The sequence below is a fragment of the Gekko japonicus genome, unplaced genomic scaffold (genome assembly GCF_001447785.1).
Source record: "Gekko japonicus isolate JY-2015 unplaced genomic scaffold, Gekko_japonicus_V1.1 scaffold984, whole genome shotgun sequence".
Classification (NCBI taxonomy): Eukaryota; Metazoa; Chordata; class Lepidosauria; order Squamata; family Gekkonidae; genus Gekko; species Gekko japonicus.
The window spans coordinates 403,133-425,508 of NW_015176001.1; the positions used below are offsets into that span (position 1 = coordinate 403,133).

The 22,376-nt window shown below is 41.8% G+C and overlaps 1 protein-coding gene across 2 annotated transcripts in view; it reads right to left on the reverse strand.

The window, feature by feature from the left end:
- The window catches only part of ATRX (alpha thalassemia/mental retardation syndrome X-linked), a 171,502-nt gene that overhangs the window by 74,069 nt on the left and 75,057 nt on the right, over positions 1 to 22,376 (reverse strand). The window contains exons 10-17 of one of the 2 annotated variants that reach the window (XM_015426440.1): positions 15,849 to 15,924; positions 9,650 to 9,780; positions 8,720 to 8,899; positions 6,357 to 6,450; positions 5,446 to 5,551; positions 1,541 to 1,741; positions 1,032 to 1,170; positions 698 to 807 (exon numbers count right to left, since the gene is read on the reverse strand). In XM_015426440.1, the coding sequence (XP_015281926.1) occupies positions 698 to 807; positions 1,032 to 1,170; positions 1,541 to 1,741; positions 5,446 to 5,551; positions 6,357 to 6,450; positions 8,720 to 8,899; positions 9,650 to 9,780; positions 15,849 to 15,924 (1,037 nt within the window). Of the gene's footprint in view, positions 1 to 697; positions 808 to 1,031; positions 1,171 to 1,540; positions 1,742 to 5,445; positions 5,552 to 6,356; positions 6,451 to 8,719; positions 8,903 to 9,649; positions 9,781 to 15,848; positions 15,925 to 22,376 lie in introns of both variants that reach the window. The other variant, XM_015426439.1, reaches the window with a different exon arrangement.

A 22,376-nucleotide genomic window follows, 5' to 3' on the forward strand; every position in this document is an offset into this window, starting at 1 on the left:
CTTTCCCTATGTCTTCACATGGTAAACCCTAATTCTTAACGCCAAAGGCTTTTTATTGTGCTAGATCAGAGGTCCTCAACACGGTGTCTGTGGGCACCATATTGCCCACTGATACCTTTTCTGATGCCTATCTAGTGTTTCTAGAGAGTGGTCGGAGCTAGGTGGGGCTTTTGTCCAGCAAAACATCTGATAGGCTTTGCAAATTTTTAAAAATGCTTTGGTAGCTGCTGCCACCACAGCACAAGGATCTTCACTGTGTGACTGAAGTTAAGTTTGTGGCAGCCGTGTTGTAACTGAGCCCACCATGCTGTGTCAATATTCCAAAGGCGCCCACAGGCTCAAAAAGGGTGGGGACCCCTGTACTAAAACTCTGCTCCCCTCATCTACACTGCCCCCAACCTCAGTGGCACAATGCTTAAGCTTCTGGGAGAACAGCTGTTTGTTACATTTCTATACCATGTATACCCCCCAGTTCTATACCACATATAGCCCCACCCCCAGCAGTAGGCTGCTCTATTCACACGTCTCCTGTTGCCCCCAGGCTAATATGCAGGAACTAGATATTGTGCTTTTCCTCAAATGGGAACATTAAACAGGCAACACATATTTGGAGTTCCTGTGACAGGATTCAAGGCATTAACTGGGAGAAGCTAGATGGAGCAAGATCTGTCCCCTCAAAAAGACGCATGAAATGTACCTGCAGTGTCTTTCCCAAGCCCATACAGTGGGCAAGAATGCATCCAGAACCTGCTGACTTCTTTGTTTTCCTCACAGATTCACAGCAGCAATCCCACATAAACTGAACACCTAGAAAGAATTGTTTTTAAGAAAAGATCATTAAAGAAAGATCAAATAGACTGCAGATTTTATTTAATTCAGCAGTAATTCAGCAATAAGCAAAAAAAATCCATGCTTTGGACAGTGATAGAACAGCTAAAATATTGCATTAGCTGCCTAACACTACCAGCTCAAATGAAAGTTCCTGAGAAATCCAGAATTTCATGAAACACTTTTTCATTGTGCATTCTTACCATCTACTTGATGTGGCTTCAGTTTTGTAACAATTTTTCTGTGAACTTGTACTATGGGTTCTTTGGTTTCTTCATCTTCATCTAAAACCAACTTTGTTGTAATTGGACATTTCAGTGGTGCATCTGTTAGTTCTATCACCTGGAAAACAAACTTGTGTGAACTCTAAACAGCAAGCAATTCAAGCTGTTACAGAAACAGAAAGGCTACACAGAATTCCAGAAAACACACCATGCCCTTTACTGAACCCAAAATAAGTATTCTAAGGGCCCTGTTGTTCACACTGTACATCAGTGGATACCCCTGAAATCGGAAGCAGTCACTCTGTATTAAAAAGTGATGCTATAAAAACCGTTAAAGTTTTGCATCTGCGGCAGTTGAACTCTGGAAAACTTCAGATTAGAATTAAAAAGCTTTATCAGCTTAAAAAAATTATTTCTGCACACTTGATTCTGACAATAAACCGAATAACCCTTTCATTTTAAAAGAAAGAACCAGGAAGGGAAAGTACTTCTCTTAGCTTTTCTCTCTCACGCTCCCTTTCTGCAATCCGTCGTCTTCTCTCCTCTTCTTCTTTTAATGCATTTTGCGTTTCTGTTCTGAGCTTATCGTCTTTTATAATCTTCCGTATTTTTTTCCTGCCTTTCCCAGGAGACTTTGAATCATCATCATCATCATCCTCCTCATCATTATCTTCATCCTCAGAATTACTCTATTGAAATCCAAAGAAAACATTGGAGAGACCAATTGCCTTTTTGTATTCGTAAAGAGGACTTCAATTAAAGTAAAGTAAACAAAGTGTTCTAATACCAAGAAAACAAATACAGAGGGGCCCAGGGCTTGTGAGCGCATGACTGCACAGCTAGTTTACTGCTGCAATGTACATACATAATGCTTGGGACACTGCCCCAGACTCCGAAGCCAGGATCCAAAGAGACACACCCAAGGGCTTCCCCATCCTAATAACTTTCAGTGCTTTCTTCTTCTGGCAGCAGCCCAGTCTCCCTCCAATCTCAATAATGGTCACCATGCCATTTTGACCAAAACAAAAAAGGGAGCAAAAATTGTAGCTGCAGAAGGTGCAACACAGAAACAGGAATTCCAATACATTTCAAAAAGATTTTTCCACCAGGAGAATCACCTTTAAAGAGTTCCACAATCATGATTACAATCATTATGATTATTGAAAAGAATCATTACGATTATTGAAAAGAAAGATGGCGGCTGGCATGGAGCTCTAATCAAGAGCTCCCGTGTTTGCTGTGGAATTTGCCCAGATACTAATTTAGATTTAGCAAGCCGAGTGAGCCTGACTTTGTTTGCACTCTGGTAAACCATCCTGCCCCGTATTGATATGCCAACCAACAAATTCCAGTGAGAGGAAATAGCATAATAACATCCTTACTGAGAATCCATCAAGAGGCCTGAGCGCCACTCAGACAGCCGCAGTGTTTCCTGAAACTGCTACTGAGCCTTGGTTGCCCACTGCTGGTTTGGTGCTTCCTACTACCAGGATTGACTGACTGAGACCTGGGGCAGCTGTTGTAACAGGCCAGCAGTCACCCACCATCGCTATCACATCACCAATGCTACCAACTACATACGAGTGGCTGACACTGGAACCGCTTTCAGGGCATCCAGAGAGAAACTTGAGCTACATCAGCTTAGAGTCAAGTGGGGTGGGAGATGAGCCGCCGCCCTGGGAGGCCTTGGTCGGGCTGCGGAATGTGCTTTCTTGGCTTTGAAATTCACTGCGAGCCAAACCTAGTGTTGCCTTCCTTTGCATTTGGGGCCCAGTGGACGCCTCAGTGGATGCATTAGCTGAGGGCCCTAACACGAGGAGTTGGGGGAACCCTTTGAGAATTGCTCTAGTTATCTCTACCGTGACTTGAACAGCCAGCCATAACAGAGATCCACCAACAGGAGGCCGAAGAAAGATCAAAGATGAGGATTACTATTGTGGTCTATTCTAATCAGAGGCGACCTGCAGGAACATCTTAGGCTGGAAAGCTACTTCAAACGCCAAATTAGAGCCTCCATACCTCGCCACAAATCATCCTGACGAAGACCCTGTGAGTAACCTTTCTTCTATCTATAATCATCAAGCTCGGAAAAGGATACTTAATTTCCCCTATAAATCTCTCCCAGAGGCAAAGGAAGGAAAGACTCCCGTGGGCGGCGAGCCAGAGTGCCAGGAATTTTATTGCATCAAACTCAAAGGGGCACAATAACACTTTGAAATCTTCTATCTGCTACCTGGGAAATATTGTTGCAGAGATTTACTTCATGCTTAAAGAACTTTGTTGGAATTATGGAGAGGGAAACAGGCTCTCGTGGAGCTAAAAGGGTGGCGGGCTGTAGTTTCTTTGCCTGCGTAGTTACACAGTGAATGTTGTCTTACTGTGTCTGCTGACGTGCGAAATGGCTTTCTCAGCAGCATTTGAGGAGAGAGATTGCTTGATGGATGGAAATATACTGATGTTCTCAGATGATTACTGGGACTGCTTAAAAAGCCAACTGACGGAAAAAATTACAACTGCTGTCCTGAAAACCTTGGGAGAGTTTTGGGAGGGCTTCGAAGAGGAGATCACAGAGGCACAAAATCAGATGAAGCCAGACACTATACAAGATAGAAAACGACCGGATCTGCTTCAACACTCGATATCTACAAAGAGAGATTTACCCAGCTACTGCTTTGATGGAAATAATGTAGCTGATGCAGGGTTCAAGATACAAGGCTGCTTGTTTTCGTACACAGGCAGGCCAGAAGAGGATGGAACATTTAAAAATCAAAGGCACAAAAGAACAACGATTTTGATGAGACATCTTCAAAGAAAGCAAGAGAAACTTAAACTTTACAAATGTGGAATTAGCACTCTTTGACAGTCTGCATGGTTTTAATTGGCTGAAGGGATAAAGATCTATTAAAACTGGAACTTTTAAGCTGTTGAGAACTGTTTATCTACTGTGTGTTTCTACACCTGATTTACATTATTTGACACCCAATTGATTTATGAATATAACCTGAAGCAAAGTACCTCCAACTTTTGCATTGCCTTGACTAATGAAAGCTATAAAATATGGACTTTTAATTTGAAACAATTTACTCTCTGTACATGTAATGTCCTAATTGAAGGAGGATGAAAAGATATGGGCAGTCTGAATTTTTAGAGAGGAATTGCAGGGAAAATATAATTAATGGGTTACTTATTTAGAGAATGTGTATGGTGTTAACTATTTTGAGAGAGAAGATCAGATGTTACAGGACAAGGTGAAAGTTATATGGCGTTGCCAGTGTAAGAGCTGGATTGTAGAAAAAATGTAACATATTATGTTTAGGCCTGCTAGTTAATGGGATTTTGAAAACTAACAGTGCCTTTTACCATCTTCAACTGGTTTGGCAACTAGTTCCCTCTCTCTCCCTCTGGGACTTGACTAAAGTAATCCAGGAACTCCAGCAGTGTGGGTGCGCATTCAGCCTGTGCTGCGCCAATTGCACTGGCTTCCAAATGAGTACTGGGTCCGGTTCAAGGTATTGGTGCTCACCTTTAAGGCCCTATGCGGCCAGGGACCAGCATATGTGCGGGACCGTCTCTCCCCATATGTGCCCTGTAGAGCTTTACACTCAGCAGAGCAACATCTACTAGTAATCCCCAGCCCAAAAGACGTCTGCTTAGCCTCAACTAGGGCCAGGACTTCTCCGCCCTGGCCCCAACCTGGTGGAACATGCTCCTAATTGAGATTAGGGCTCCGCAGGGCCCATAAAACCAAGCTGTTCTGCCAGGCTTTCGGCTAATTGGTGGGAATCCATTCATTCTGGTCCCTTCACCTCAAACTGCCCTTTAATCACCTTATGGTGCAGATTGCAGTTGTCACCATCAACTTTAATCAGACTGCTATTATATATCTGCCTGGCTAGTCTTCAGTACAAGTGGCACAATGGATTATTATTGGCTCGCTGTCTGTCTTTTAATCTGGACTCTTGCAGCTATGGTTTTAGAATGTTGTTTTATTGTTATGTTTATGTTATGACCCACTCAGAGCCCGATTGCAGGGGAGGGCAGGATATAAATCAAATAAATAAATAGCCTGTCTTCCTCGCTGAGGCAGATGATGACAAACACAAGTCTCAATGATGGATCAAAATATATTCTATCCAATGTATGCTACTTAAACAGCAAGTAAATGCCTGGACTTGTATAAAACCAGTACTAACTTTGATATCTTTCCAACAAACAGCAGATTCACTACCCCCTCTGGACTTACAATAAGCTTCTTTTCAAATTTCCCTTAGTTTCAAACAATGTTTATTGTATATGGGGGCAGTGGACTGTTTAGGAAATAATTTAAAACCCTTCTTGAGGTCAAAGAATTTGTTTCAACATTCTCTGAATCCTGGCCACAAGTATGTGATACCTTGTTATTGTCACTGGATGAATCGTCCTGGACCTTTATGCGCCGTCTTTTCTTTTTCTGCTTATAACTCCGCTGATTTTCTTCTAACTCTGCTTTCTTGGCAGATCTAAGAAAGTGAAGACTCGCTATTTACTACAAAGTAGCAAACAGAGCTGTTCTTGAATTAATCCTTTTTGGCCAACGATATGTAACAGCAGAATCTTTTCTGTTTTCTAGCAATGGCACAGCCATTTTCTTCTGTTCTCTCGCTCGTTTCCCCCCTCCAAGCAGTGGCATGGATCTGTATCCTGCCCTTCCTCCACACAGTCCAGGGTCTCTTTGTGCCATCTTATCCTCTGAGCTGCCTTCTGAGGTGGCTTAGGCTAGGATGGAGGCAGAGACAGCCTCCAGGTCAGTCAATGAGCTTCAAGACTGAGCAGGGATTTGAACCCCAGTTCTAATATTACACACTGGCTCCACAAAGGTCCTTATGTGTGAACAGAAAGCAGATTGCTGGGGAGGAATACTAATTCTTCCCCTTATCTGCTAGCCCCCCTCCTGCAACAATAAGCTCTGGGAAGGTCAGGAAACCCAACTGAACAGTTCCAAGGCACAGAGGAAAGAAATGGGAGAATCACTCCATGTGCATCAGGAGTGAATTCTGGTCAAGTAGTAGGAGTCTGTCACTATTTTTCAGGAATTAAAGCAGCTGCTTGCATGACAGGTTCCTGCTCAAAGAGGCCTCAAGGACTCTCCGGACAAGTAGACCAGATTCATTCCCTTTTTTCTGTGGATTTATGTCCACGCTCCATATCCATTACATGTTTTCCCATCCTCTACAGCTTCCTGTACAAGCCCTCCACAAAGTAAGATTCTCACCTTTTTTTAATTTAAAAAAGGGAAATCCAACATTTCTACCAAAAATCTTATACCTTGTTCTAGGACGCTGGTCATCTTCTGATTCACTGATTTCTTCGCTGACTCCAGATTCGTTTGCTTCTGAATTGTCCGAATCCTCACTGCTCACTTTAACAACAACAAAGAAAGACGACTATCAAAATTGTTGCAGTCAGCAATTAAGTAGATGTTCAATATTTATCAATTTCTTCATACAAAACTAGTAAAAGGCAGCATAACACTAATGCCAAGAGAAAGGGGAGAACAGTGCCACTTGCTGGCCATACATGTACCTTTAACAATGAGCCTAGACAGACAATACCAATCAATAACTGACTGAAAACACAAATTAAAAGTTAATTATTCTAGACAAAGATATATTTTTTACATATGGGCAAGCAACACTCTAAAAATCTGGATGCAAACACCAGCACTGTTTAATCTACTTGTGTTCAGATAAAGCCCTCTAAAAGACTGAATACTTATGAAAACTAGTGTCTACCAAGCTGCTTAAACACACTAAAGAGTTTGCATACACCCAGTAGGAATGTCAAATGCTTTCTTTCTCTCTCCACAATTCCTGAAACACATCACATATTGATTCTGAGTTTGCCAAACAGCTAGTCAAGAAAGCCCCCAAATAATGTGTTCTTTGGACCAGGGCTCCCCAACCTTTTTGAGCCTGTGGGCACCTTTGAAATTCTGACACAGAGTGGTGAGTGCAACCAAAAAAAAAAGGCTGTCAAGGGAGATGGAGCCATAGATACACTCACACAGGATGTCCAAGCGCAGGGAAGACGAGGGGTGGTGCCACAGGTGGGGCAGCTGCCGCTGAAGCAGTGCTGTTTTTGTCTGCAAAGTCAATCAGGTTTCCAACGGCCAATCAAAGGCCATGCTGGGCAACAGTCACGCCTGGCACCGCTCACTTTCCGAAAACACTTGGCAGAACCAGGTGAGGTGCTAGTGGGCACCACACTGGGAACCCACTTTGGACCCTGGTCAATGCAGTCAAGCAAGCTTGAAGCCTGCAAGGAACTCAGGAGGGCAATCTGGAAATCTGATCCCATTCCTCAAGATTTCACCTTCTAGGATTCAATAACCTCTACTTGGCTTAAGCAGGATAATTCTATCCTGTGCCACCTAAAACTTTTATCTTCCTTTAAAAGGACACTTTCTACATACCATGCATTCCAGGCCATATTCAGGCCACTGGGAGGGGTTAATTTACATCATCATATTTTTCTGTAAACCTGAGAAGTCCCTTGACTAGCTAGAGACAGAGATGGGCATGAACTGGGAAAACGTAGGTTTGTCCTGGTTCGCAGTGTCTCACGAACTATGAATCTTCACGAACCTTCCCATTCACCAAACCAATTCATTTTGTGAGGTTCATGATGTGTTGAAACGCGCCCCCCCCCCATAGGCTAGAGATGCCAGCTGTCTCTCCTCTACCTGTCCTCCAAGTTTGGTGAAGTTTGGATTTAGGGGGGCCAAGTTACAGTCCCCAAAGCAGGTGCCCCCAAGGAAGTGCTAGTCACAATGCCACTTTCCCCTGGCCCTCTTTCGCTGTGTGAGCTTCCTCAGACTTTTTAAAATGTTCTAATGTGAGCACTATATCGCTAAACAGCTATATATGCACTTCAGTGCCACAGCGGTTTAGCGCTCACATTACAACGTTTTAAAAGTCCAAACAAGATCGTGAGGTGAAATAGGGCGGGGGGAAGCGACACCCCCTGTTGCTTTGATGATCGTGATCTGCGCCAACATGTCTGCCATGGATGCCATCAACATGCACCACCATGAACTGCCTGAACCTCCAAGAACCAAGTGAAGGGTCATCATGGTTCATTGAAGGCATGATCGCACGACCCTCAGCTCACAAAATTAGATTTGTGATGAGATCTGTGCCCATCCCTAGCTAGAGAGCCTTTGCTTGGCTTTATCCATCAGCCGCTACACTGTTAGATTCAGTGGTTAAAAAGAAAATTACAGGGAAAGCAGCAAGTGTTACTTAAGAGGAAAACAGCAAAAAAATCTGTCTCACCGCTAGAAACTCTGAATTAATATCTGAACAAGGATTTGGAAAAAGAGGAAAAATAATTACTGACGATTTTTTTTTTACTCTGATTCAACACACAATTGGCATAACTTTTGATGCTGGATCACCTGGTATCAGAGAGATAAAGAAGTAAGCAGTGGCAAGATCTCGGATTCAGTATTCTGCAATTCTTCCTGTGTTATAGCACTGTATGTAGTGATTAATTTCATTTGGTCACCAAGCACAGATAGATAACAATTTCACTGGAGCAAGCCCCATTCAGCGTCTACATCACCCACTGCAAATGGCAAAGTGAACCACTGAACAGTCTCTTGTCTGTCCACACACCAAACATAGTACCTTTTCTTCTATTTCTGCGTTTCACTTCTTTTGCCTCTTTAGATTTTCCCTTTTTCTCTTCCTCAGATTCTCCATCACTCATTGTCAATTTATGTCTCAGTAATCTGTGTCTGTATTTAGATTTCTTAGCCTCTTTTACATCTGAATCAGAGCTAGAGACATCTTCCTGTTCATTCTCTTCTGCTATAGAGGGGGAGAAAAAGACAGTACAAAGCCTCTCTCTTTGTCATCTGGAGAAATAGTGTATCATAGGGAGGTGCATCAATTTAACCTGACACTGTGCCAGTTGCACTATGTCTGTCTTACAAGGAAACCCAACTGTTACTAAATGATTGCATTTCACTTATTTTAAGCATGTTAATATTACTCTGGTTGTAAGAATCAATGCTGTGCTTTGCAGGAAGGCCCAGAATATTAAGCATTACTATGAAACTTCAGTGCCAATAAAATTATGTATCAGACCAGTGGCCCATTTAGTTCAGCATCCTGTTTCACACAGTGGCTAACCAGTTGCTCCAGAGGGCCAACAAACACAGCATGGAGACCAAGGCCCTCCCCTTATGCTGCCCCTTACCACTGGATTTCAGAAGTTTATGGCCTCTGTATACAGAGGTTCCCTTTGCTCACCATGGCTAGTAGCCTTTGGACCTCTCCTCCATGAATCCACCTAACCCTCCTTTAAAGCCATTTATGCTTGTGGTCATCACCACGTCCGCTGGTAATGAATTCCACAATTTAGTTGCTCACTGAATAAAGGAGACTGGTGGTAGTGAGCACGTACAATGTGTTCATCACTAGTTTGCCATTTGGGCTCAATACTTAAGAAGGTCACTGATTTTGTAGTAGATACACTGTTGATACAACTATAACTAAGTACATGTTTTGACATTACAGTGGATTCAGAAAACTGTGCTGCTATCCGGTGCTTACCATTGACACCCTGGTTTTCACTTGGCTTTCCTGTCTTCTTTTTCCCATCCTCAGACTCTTCATCAGAAGAAACATCTTCCTCAGAGGAAAGATTGGCTTTGATTTCTTCTAAAAGCATTTTCTTGGCAATTCTTTGAAGCAAGACAAAAAAAGGGATGTATTCCATTGGTTCAACAACAAAAATAGAATAAATGATGAATGTTGTCATATAGTTGGATAATGCAAGTCCTTCTAGCTTAAAGCTGAGCAAGACTAAACGGATGGAAACAACACACCTTGGTAACAGAAGTGTGCCTTGGTGCATCAGCCTGCTTGAGGAAGAATAACTTAAGTATTCGAGAACTCTGCTGCATCTCTGTTGCAGACGTGGGCCTGCGATCTGGCTGTGCCTCATTTGCTTCCCCGTAGTGTCACCCTCTGTCTCATCACCCTACCTGTGTATTTAGCAGAATACCAGAATCTCACTGCAGTCCTAGTGGTCTCGCTAACACAGAACTATGAGCAGATTTATTTCTAATGGGGGCAGAAACACCAGAGGCTATAGGCATGACTACAGGACAGACTGCCATGCCACATCTTGACTGCTATTGTTAGCAACCCCAAACCAGTTTTGAAGTTGCGGGGGGGGGGGGTTGAGGCACAGAGCTCTTTGGACTCACAGAACAAGTGTTGTGCCACTGTTATGGGCACACTGGCAAGTTGCAACAGATTCAAGGAACAAAATGCAGATTCAGATAGTATGCTGGATTCTACAGATGTGCAGGCAAATACTGTCTTGTATGAAGACTTAAAAAGAACAACAATTTGTACAGCACTGTGAAAACACCAATAACTGATTTATATTTTTGAGAGAAACTAGTCTATGAATATTTGGAAAGATTATGAAACTTGGTTTCTACATCCTATTGTATGATTGGACATACAATGGACCAACCTGTCATCGGATCTGTGCTGTTTCCAGGTGAGCCGAGCGCTCATTTACAATGAACTGTGGGCTGCAATGTTCTAACGCCTCTCCCCCCCTTCTCAAAAGAAGGACTTCATTGCCTGCTGGGGGTTGTATTGCTGGTTTTTTATTTATTTATTTATTTTAAATTCATTGCCACACAAGCCATTGGGATTCAGAAATGGTCTCTTAGCGGAATCTTCTTCTACAGAAGAGACACTTTAATCCTTGTGCTATGACAAGAAGTGGAGAAGCAACCGTTCCCTCTGTCCCTTAATAGGATGAACGTACATGCAGTGGTGAATGTGGGCAGCAAGGAGAGAGACTACACTTCCTGATCTCAGTTTATGGTAGAAAGCACACAGGCTGCCAATCACTAACTGTCACATATCTTTTGGCACAACAGAATGAAACCACCCAGCCCAGCCCCAGAAGTAACATTTTGGGACAGTTTTCTGGCCTGCCCATCCAATGCAGCATTCTGACGGAACATTCTGCATGCTATAATGAAGTATCCAAGTTAAATATATCTCATCGACATTCTCCAAGAAGTTATACTGCCAAGTAGCTATGTTTTCCAAGGAGGGTGCCAGGCATTTCTATAACAAAAGCTGAAGATAAGGAATTTGGAGGAACCTTACAGGCATCTCCCAAAATTTGCAAAAAATTACATTAGAATGTATTCTCCTGAAAGCTTTTTGAAAGTCTTCTATTCCAAAATGAACAAAAATGCTGCTAACAACCCATTAAAAGGCACGAATTATTTTATAATCAAGCAACTGAAAGAGGCCATTATTACAATATATGAAGGGTCATTGCTCATAATTTAACAAAGGGAATTTAGCATTTCTGTGCAATTTCAAATTGGTAGCCAAGGGATCCTGTTCCACACACTATCATCAGGGTTTGAGAATCAACCCCCACCCCACCCTGTCTCACAAAACTCTTGGTGTGGCACAGGGATGCCACCAGGCCAGAACAAGCCAAAAAAAGAAAGAAAAAGGCTAAGATTTGCATATGACACTGGGCTGCATCCCATTTGCAGAAGCAGACATGCAAAGCACAAGCCTGACAAATATACTACACTCTTATTTTCCTAGATGTAGCAAGGCAGTCAGAGTGGGGAATAAGGGCTAACATTCAAAAGATGCCTACCTAATGCTAAAATTTAGATTTTTGTGTATTTTTGAACCAAGTAGATATGTTTATCTACCCACAACATATATTTGCAGTGTGTGTGGGGGGGACTATTAGGTAGAAATCAGGGAGGAATTGTGAGGATAATTTTAGCTCACTGATTACTTCACACATATTCCGTTGTTGTTTTTTTTGTGATTCATTGCAAAAGTATTTGTCTCCCTGGAAAAAAAATTAACACGTATTCGATTTTTTCATTTCTCCCTGACTTGCATTTGAGCCTTTTGGTCTTATCTAGCTTTCAATAAAACATCTCCATTAGGCTTCATTAAAACAAAAACCTTTCGTGGAATTAAAAATGTTAAGGCAGGTCTGCACAATTTGTAACCCACCATGCTGAATGCAGGACACCAGCCAGCAAAGGGCCAGACAAGCCTAGTTTCTGCTGCCTCCCCAAGTAGACAGCAAATATGGGAAGGTTCATGAGCCCCTGGTGAGCCTGTCTATGGCTCCCTGCATCCAGCTTGGCAAGTCATACATTATGCAGACACACATTAAGGAGCATGAAGACATTTGTCATGAACTGCACCAACCATAAGAAAAATACAGATTTCATAAGACAAGTGATAAAAAGTACGTTCCCTACATAACTCACAATTTAGCCAGCTAGGTAAACAAATTTTCTTGAAGTTGTAAGCAAAATGTGCCATTAGTTGCTACTGGCTTGAAACTAACTCTGTGGGCTGAAACACAAATTGAAGGAGGTGCTAATAAAAATGTAATGACTGCATAGGAAACAACATCCCATTTACCTAACAATCTGTCCTATGTCAAACACTGAGAGACATTTAATTGTATCAAATGCTAAGCTTTTTGCAAAAAATGTGACATGATTAACCTAATTTCTGACCATATCAGCAGCTAGAACTAATAAAGCCTTGTATTTAGTTACATAAGAATTTCAACCTCATTAAGACCTATCAAGAAAAATGGGGATCAATTATAACCCAAATGTTATTTCAAAAATAAAATTCATTTTTCCTCTTGAAGGAAGACACACATTTGTGGAAATGCTATGAACTAGGGAAACAAAATACAACCAGACGGGTGAGCCTTGGAACTTTTATCACTTTGCCCTATTATTATTACTATATACAATGTTACAAATTTCTGTACTCTGCTTGTTTCTCTTTGTTGGCATATGGGCTGATTTGTACTGTTATATTTTCTTTTTAAAGTTATTGTTATGCCAATAAAGGTTATTGGAAACTGGAATTAGAACTAGAAAGCCTCAGTTCTATTCCGATTATGGCCAACAACACATTTTGGTGCAGATGACAAGAAATTACAGTGTGCTTTAAGGTTGCCTTAAAAACTACTCTAGACTACAGATGCTTGACCACAATATTTTTTTCCTAGGCAAGGAGGACATTTATGAAATACTTGTTTATAAAAATGTGAGAAATGAAGGGTTTCTGCTGCTTCATACTGAATAAAATGGGACTTATCTACCATTTCTCTTATAGAAGCCATGGTTCTAGAACTCTTTCTTATGAACTTTGCCAATTAAAACATTCATATTCATACTACCAAAAACAGCTTTCACCACCTTTCAGGTAACTGGCAGTACCATAATTAGGACTGCCTAGAAGAAGCATGTGGCAACTAGACACACTTCATTAATGGTTTCCATCAAATTAAAGCCTGCATCACGTTTAAACACATTTTAGCTTTAAACTAAGGGACCTCAGGAATATTTGACTGAAGATTAGATGAGTAAAATATTTTAAAAAATAAGAGGTTACCTATTATATCTCAGTGGAAAAAATAAGTTTTAATCTCTTAAATTAAATGCTTGGACGAGAAACATGTTTTACAAAAATTTATTGCATCCATGAAATACTTCGAAGGCATTGTGCGTTAATACACTGTATATTTTAATGAACAAAAATAACTCCAAACATATTAAACAGCACTAGTGAAAAAGATCAGACAAACCAATAAGAAACAAATACACACCACAATAAAGTACAGCACTGTCTGTTAGATTATGACCCACTAAATATTGCACTCTGGCAAAGATGATTTCAACATTTTAATAAGAAACATATTTAAATCAGATATTTTCAGAAAAGGAGAGTTATAGGTACTGTCCTTTAACATTGCTACAGATCTCTGGCATCATTCTTTGGCCTTATAGGAAAAGGTTTGTTGTTCTGTTTTTGTCTAAAAAGCAAGCAAAAAACTACATTGCGAGCCTAAGCACATGCACTTGAAAGTTTAGGACTGATACTTCATGATGCAGGTCATCGACTCCCACTTAGGGATAAATAATTGCAGGGATCCAAACAGCCTTGTGCTCAATGGAAGCACTTCCACCTGCACTAGGGGCAATGCCAATCTCCTCCTCCAAATTGCATGTACTCCCCCCACCCCCCACCAGAGCTGCAAGGAGCCTTAGGGGATACAGTTGGAAGAGTAGTTTGAAAAGCCCCTATGTGTATGCAGGTGCCCTACACACAGTCCCTTGCATTCCAGCCAGTGCGTATGATCACTGAACTGACTTAATTGCATATTCTTAATTCAGGTACAAAATGAAGTGCTTTAATACAGTGTAATTACAATTCAACCAATATTCTTCCGGTATACTGACAAAGACTATTTGTTGATGTACACCAACTCTACTTAAGAGAGGTAGATTAATTCTTTCCTGCATTAACAATATGCTCCCAACCCCTTTACAGCAGCCCCAGGAAATTACTCTTACTAAAGAAATGTACTGTTCAGGTTAAAATATGTGTTCAGGGTTCAACAGCCAAGTATTAAGAAATGAAGGGTAATACTCCACGCAAAACATCTAATGATTGATCTTCTAGCTGAACTTATCTACTAGCTGTGCTTTGAAAACTCTAATAAGAATTAAATAAGGAAGTCAAGTATGATGACTCTAAAAAATTACAATACATTTTTTCAACAGTTCTCTTATCATTCTGTGCTGTCAATCGCTAAACAATGATCACTTTAAAATAAACTAATAAACATTTGTTTAAATGTTCTATGTGAATCGCAAGAAACAGCTAGATTAGCAGCATTTTTCTGTACCAAGGTCCATATAGGAGAGCAAATATTAACATTTATTTCAGATACAAACAAAAAATGTGTTTGTTCTTATGCGGACAAAAACAGTCAAGTTGATAAAAAAAAGCCCAGTTCTTAACCACGTAAAGCTGATAACCAGACATTAAGCGTGGGTGCCCTGAAAGCAAGTACTCTGTTAGTCTTATAAACTGCCAACTAAAAATCCAGTTTCTTTTATGTTTTCCAGTTGACTGTTTGGCAATTATGTAAATTGTCAGATTTACTTATTAGGAGATTTGTAAGGCCTGCAAAACTAGATTTTTTTACTACAGTAGTATTGTAATATTAAACTTTAAATACCATATATGTTTATTCACATGTTAAATAAAACATGTGACTTCAGTCCCATTAATGCAAATAAAAATACAAATTGCTGTAACAGCCACAAACTTAGTTATGAGATCAATGCAATTAGATCACTGACTTTTAAATGAGAAAGCCAATCAACCATCTGGGCTACTACAAAGAGGATTTTATCAAATGCTTCACTCATTGCTGGCTCCACTTTCTAATCAGGTTTTCAGTATAATGAAATTAAAATACTAACGGAAAGCTATCCAAGATCCAAAATGAAGCTTGTCACAATACTGAAAAGATGCTATTCTGCTTCTCCTATATGTGAAGGCAGCCTTATGAATCCAATCGCCTTTTAAAAAATATTACTGAATATACAATTTACACAAAACCCACATTTTACATGGAAACATAAAACAGACAGTGCTGTAATGCATTTATAACACACCCTATGCAAGGTGTGTAAGTTAACACTTAAATGTACTTTCTTATTTTCTTTTCTTTCTGGGTTTTGGGGTTTGTTTTCTGGCTTCTCGTTCAAACTTGTGGGAAGCCCGTGAGCGAGTCTTTACAAGGCAGGCACTTCTGGTTTTTACAACCTGCTTGGTGTTCCGTTGGTTTCGTTTGCGCCCACGCCTAGGGTGTGTTATAATCTTTTTAAAGTCCTTATGGATGGAATCATACCTATTCTCAGGATCATCGTCATCATCTTCCTCCTCTTCCATTGGCGCAGTCCCTGATTTATTCTCTCCTTCATCTCCTTGAAGGAAAAAAGGGTAAACTTTGATGTACACACATCAAATCCTACATACAAAATCACCAGTCTCTTCAAAAATTCAGCATTAAAATTTCTTTGTAGGACTATAATTAGCAAGGCCTTATTTGATAAGACTAGTTATGCAAACTGAAACCTAAAGTTATAAAGTCAGCAAATCCCATTTACATAATGACCATTAAGATAGAAACAATCAGTGCAGCTTAAACAGAAGTCCCGATCAAGTATGGTAACTGTAACAATATGCAATAACTTCTTATATTCAAGAATGGCTCAGACGCTCAATTCAGCTGAGGCCTGTCATGCCATAGTGGAGGCACCAGATGCATGCAACTATACAAACCACTGTGTGAACGAGACACTCCTGTGTAATAGGACACATGGGTTTGGTTGGCACAATATTCCCTCCTCCTTTAAGAGGAAGCAGGATCACACAAATAGTGGCTCCACGCATACGGTTCATGGTGTCTCGTACACAAGGTGGGAAACAGAACACGCATATAACTGCATCCTGGAATGACAAGCAGGTAAGCATATGAAATAGGTTTATGAGCCTTTCAGTTCTCTGGGGCACATAGTTAAATATTTCAGCAGTCCTCCACTTGGGACCTACAATCAATGTTAAATACCTTCATTTTAGGCACCGAATAGTAGCAGCAATGTTCTTGCTGTCAATGCACCATTCGCATGAGGTCAGGGTTATCAGGTCAGCTCTTCAGTCAATAAAAAGAAGGGCTATGAATCCAGCCTTCCAGCAGGAGCCAAATAGCCCTCTGGTTGAAAAGCTTGGGTAGTGCAGAAGGAGTCTACTACCCTGACCTTTGGTCCCTCTAGTCCTCCATGGGGAGAAACCAATTTCCCCTCTACTCCAGCATGAAAACAAGAAATTGCACCTTCAGTGAAGAAAAAAACAAACCTCTTTAAAACACACACACACACACACACACATATATTCAAAAATACACTGCAGTGAGGCAGAGGAAGGCGATTAGCTTTTCTGGTGGTAAACTTACACACATTCAAGAAAACCTCATTAATCTCTTGGGAAAACTCAGCTTGAGGCCCCCCAGATCGTGATGGTGCATGCTTCCTATGCTGATTAAACCCCTGGGTTTGGAAAGGGGAATGCAACATCCCTGTGCCATCTCTAGAAGGCTGAAAACAAACCTGGCGTGGCCAGAATGGGGCCACCAAAGTAATATCTGATCCCTCCCGTCTGGCCACCTCTAGAGCCCTAATCAGCAAAGGGATTGGGGGGAACGCATAAAACAGTTCTCCCACCCATGATCTCTGAAAAGCATCCCCCAGGGACCCCATGCTTTTGCCAGATCAGGCCTTTGTATTGCACGGAGTTGCAAACAAATTTATACCGGGGACACCCCACTGGGCAAAAATAGGCTCCCAGGTATATAGGTTTTAGGGACCATTCATAAGATTCTCTGCTTTGCTAATTAAGCCTTTTGGCCTCTACATTCAGTTTCCCTGGGATGCGTACAGCCTGGATGAACACACTGTCCAATTTGATCTGCCAAATGAAGGTGGCCTCTCGGCAGAGATCTCAGGCCCCTGTGCCACCTTATTTGTTGATATAAAACATAGTGGTCATATTTCCTGTTTGGATTAAAATAGATCAATTCCGCAAGATATCCAAGATATTGATAAGGGAATTAAGCACTGCTTGCAACTCTAGCAGATTAATATGACATGCTTTCTCTGCTTGTGACCAGGTATCCCGTACAGATGCACCTTCACAATGAGCACCCCACCCCAGCTGTGAGGCGTCTGTGTAAATATCATTTCATGATGAGGCATCCTAAATGACCTTCCCTGTGAGAGACAGTGCAGGGATCTCCACTATAAGAGCGTTCAAATCACCCGCCTAGGGATAGAGAAACTCTTCCATAAAAGATGTGACTCAGCCCTAAGAGCCAAAGCTGTAAAGACCTCATGTATAACCTGGCAAGTAGCAACACCACTGTTTTGGATGCCATGTGCCCCAGTAGATGAAGAATATTCCTAACCAACTGAAACCAATTAGCCATGAATTGTCGTACTTGAGTAGAAATGGTGCTAATCTTATCTGGGGGTAAGAACCCTTTCCACTGCACAAAGTCCAACACAGAACTGATAAAGTGGATTATTTGTGTTGGTACTAACCTGGATTTTTCTCAGTCAATGAACAACCCAAGCTTTTGGCAAAGCTCCAGGACTAAGATACAGTGCTGTACTGTTTGCTAGTGTCTGCAACCACCAGCCAGTCGTCCATGTATGGGAAGTGCACCACTACTGGGGCCATGCATTTGACAAAAACCCTGGTGCGGTTGCTAAACCAAAGGGCAGGACAGTATATTGGAAGACATGGTCCCCATAGGAAAAATGAAGGAACTTGCAGAATTCCTAGTGAATCGAAACATGAAAATATGCATCTTTAAGATCGATGACAACAAATCAAAAAATTGAACAGTTGTAAAATTGAACAGTAGCCATACAAAATTTTGAAACTTGGAGGAAGGTGTTTAAATTCCTCAAATCTAAAATAGGCCTTACACCCCCATCCTTCTTCTCCACTACAAACATCCTTGAGAAAACCCCCACTGGTGAATGGTTCACATTCACTTCCTCAATGGTTCCTTTTCCAATGAGTGTATTCAACGCCTGTGACAAACTCTCTGATGGTTTGCATACTCCCCCAACAGGGGGGTCAAGGGGGAACTGTTTTGAACTCTAATTTGTACCCTGACCGTACCATGGCCAGGATCCATTTGTCAGAGATAACAGCTTTCCAGGCCTCATTTGGCTAACCTAACCCCAAATATGTTGGCTCTAGTCAGAAGGCCTTCCGTGATTGGGATGACTCCTTAGTCGGGGTCAGCTGGCCCACAGAATGAGGGCCATTCAAACTCTTACTCCTCTGGTAGCCCTGTTGAGGAGCAAAGGGTTTAGATTGAGGATACTGAATTGCTGCAGTATTGGCATATCTATAGTCCCTTTGATAAGGGGGGCAAGGTTGGCATACATAAGGTCTTTGCTTATACTGAGAAGTGCCCACTTGAGGCCCTCTCAGCAACTTTGCTGTTTGTTCTTCTTTATCAGTGTCAAAGTCTCATCAATTTTGGAAGAGAACCAGATAGCTTCTTCAAAAGGTATGTCCTCCACCTTCTGCCTTGTCTCATTGGGAAGAATTTCAGACCTCAACCATGCATGTTGCATGAGGGCAATTGCACCTGCCATGGCACAGGCTGCTGCGTCCACAGAGTGTCTGCCAGCATTTATCTGCTGGTTAGGAAGTCTTACGGCTTCAATCTGTAAAACCTTGGCTAGAGATCATTTGTCTTTTGGTAGCAATTCTATGAAGGGTAGCATCCGCTCCTACAAGAACAGTTGGTAACCAGCCATGATAACTTCATAATTAGCAATCTTGAATCCCAGTGAAGAAGAGGAGTAAAACGTCCCACTCCATCTAGCTTGCGCCCCTCTCTATCTGTGGGTGCTGTATGATAAGTCTACCAACCCTTTGGCTGCATCTCCTGCATCATGAGTGACAATGGTGGAGGGTGTGTAATAAAATAGTTAAATAGGTCCTTCTTAACACTATAGAGATGCTCAACCCTCCTTGCTGTGGTTGAATTGAGGCAGGACTCTCCCAGACCTCCGGTGTTATGTCCTCCAGACCCTCCAGTATGGGGAATGCCACCATGCCAAGGGGAATCAGAATACAGCTGGCTCAGGATCTTATCCCTTAGCTTGTGTTCCAATGTAGTTATCTCAATCTACAAAGCCTGCGCCATGTGCGTCATCTGCTCGCTATACATCTCCAAGTCCTCTGTGGGTGATGGATCCACTAGCTGTTCATTCAATTGCCACATCCCTTTCCCTCTGACAGTATAATCACTGACCTCGAGCCAGACATCCTGGAATGTGACGTTAAATGGGCCTTAGAAAGCATTATTAACAACAAAGCTAGTGGAGGTGATGGTATTCCAGCTGAGCTATTCAAAGTCTTAAAAGATGATGCTGTTAAAGTGCTGCACTCAATTTACCAGCAAATTTGGAAAACGCAACAGTGGCCACAGGATTGGAAAAGGTCAGTATACATTCCAATCCCAAAGAAGGGCAATGCCAAGGAATGTTCAAACTATCGCACAATTGCACTCATATCACACGCTAGCAAGGTCATGCTCAAGATCCTACAAGCTAGGCTTCAACAGTACGTGGATAGAGTACTGCCAGAAGTACAAGCTGGGTTTCGAAGTGGTAGAGGAACTAGAGATCAAATTGCCAACATTCGCTGGATTATGAAGAAAGCAAGAGAGTACCAGAAAAATATCTACTTCTGCTTCATTAGCTATGCTAAAGCCTTTGACTGTGTGGATCACAACAAACTATGGCAGGTCCTTAAAGAGATAGGAGTACCAGATCACCTCACATGTCTCTTGTATAAGGGTCAAGAAGCAACAGTTAGAACCGGATATGGAACAACTGATTGGTTTAGCACAGGAAAAGGAGTACGACAAGGATGTATATTGTCACCTTGCTTATTTAATATATATGCAGAGTACATCATGAGAAATGCTGGCCTGGATGAATCACAAGCGGGAATTAAGATTGCTGGGGAAAAGATCAACAACCTCAGATATGCAGACGATACCACTCTAATGGCAGAAAGTGAAGAGGACCTAAAGAGCCTCTTGCTCAGGGTAAAAGAGGAGAGCGCAAAAGTGGGCTTGAAGCTCAACATCAAAAAAACTAAGATCATGGCATCCGGCCCCATCACTCCTTGGCAAATAGAAGGGGAAGTCGTGGAAGTAGTGACAGACTTCACGTTCCTGGGATCCCAGATCACCGCAGACTGTGACTGCAGCCATGAAATTAAAAGACGCCTGCTCCTTGGGAGGAAAGCGATGGCGAACCTAAACAGCATGATAAAAAGTAGAGACATCACCCTGCCAACAAAAGTCCGCATGGTCAAAGCAATGGTATTCCCAGTAGTCATGTATGGCTGCGAGAGTTGGACTATAAGGAAGGCCGAGCGCCGAAGAATAGATTCTTTTGAACTATGGTGCTGGAGAAGACTCTTGAGAGTCCCTTGGACTGCAAAAAGATCAAATCAGTCAATCCTAAAAGAAATCAACCCTGACTGTTCCCTGGAAGGCCAGATAATGAAACTGAAGCTCAAATACTTTGGCCACCAAATGAGAAGGGAGCACTCACTGGAGAAGACCCTGATGCTGGGAAAGATTGAAGGTCAAAGAAGACGGGGACGGCAAAGGATGAGATGGTTAGACAGTGTCATTTTGTGACTAAACGCCTTGAGAGCAGCAGGAATAAATTGATTTCCTTTCGTATAATAAAAGAGGGAAATTGTGAGTTCACTGCTATTCACTGATTTTACAACCTCCTTAGTTTGGGAGACCCAGTTAGCATTGTAATGGAAGTGTATACCAAGGTATCTGAAAATCTTCACCTGTTCGATAGGATTTCCTCGAACAGTCCATTTAGAGGGGTTTCCAACTCCGACCAAACACAATAATTTTTGACTTATCAAAATTGAGGGACAGCAGGTTCTTATCACAATACACTGAAAAGTGCATTAGCATCCTTTTCATCCCAACCCTTGAAAGTGACAGAAGGACAGCGTCATCAGCATATAACAGTAACGGGCAGTGTCTTACTCTTAGCTTGGGGAAATAACCGTTAACACCCCTCCTAAAGGGTACCAGATCATTCAAAAAGAGATTGAACAATACTGGGGCCAAGATACAACCTTGCTTGACACCCACTGAAATAGCAATTTGTGGTATTAGGTTGCCTTCTTTTGAGTATCTCACCTGGCAAGTAGTTTCTGAGTAGAATTTTTTTACCAAAAAGAGCAGACGTTTATCAATCCCCATATTATTCAGTTATCTCCACAAGATATCCCTGGGCACTGAATCAAAAGCTCCCTTGAGATCTAAGAAAGCTGCATATAATTTATGTCCTTTCCTGCTCCGGCCCCAAAATTTGCTGGTCTGATATCCAAGATTTCAGTTTATCAGTTAAGTAATTGGCATATAGCTTCCCCATAATGGATAAGAGACTGATTGGTCTATAATTATTTGGGAGCTGAGGATCACCTTTTTCAAAGATCGGGACTAATATGGCGTTCTTCCAATCATCTGGTATTGCACTGGACCGCTCTAAGGCTATAAAAAGGGCTGCTAGGAAGGGGGCCCACCACTGAGAAGCCTTCATAGCCTCAGGTGGAATAGCATCAGGCCCTGGAGCTTTTCCCAATTTAAGGGCTGCAATTAAAGATTCAGTCTCCTCAATCTGCACAGGGGCCCAACTGGGGCAATCGTCCAGACGAATGTCAAGCTCCTCTTCGGGATTGTGCCTGGTCTCCTGGAAAATCATTGAAAAATAATTGTACCAGCCGTGGGCTGTAACTAAGCTGTTTA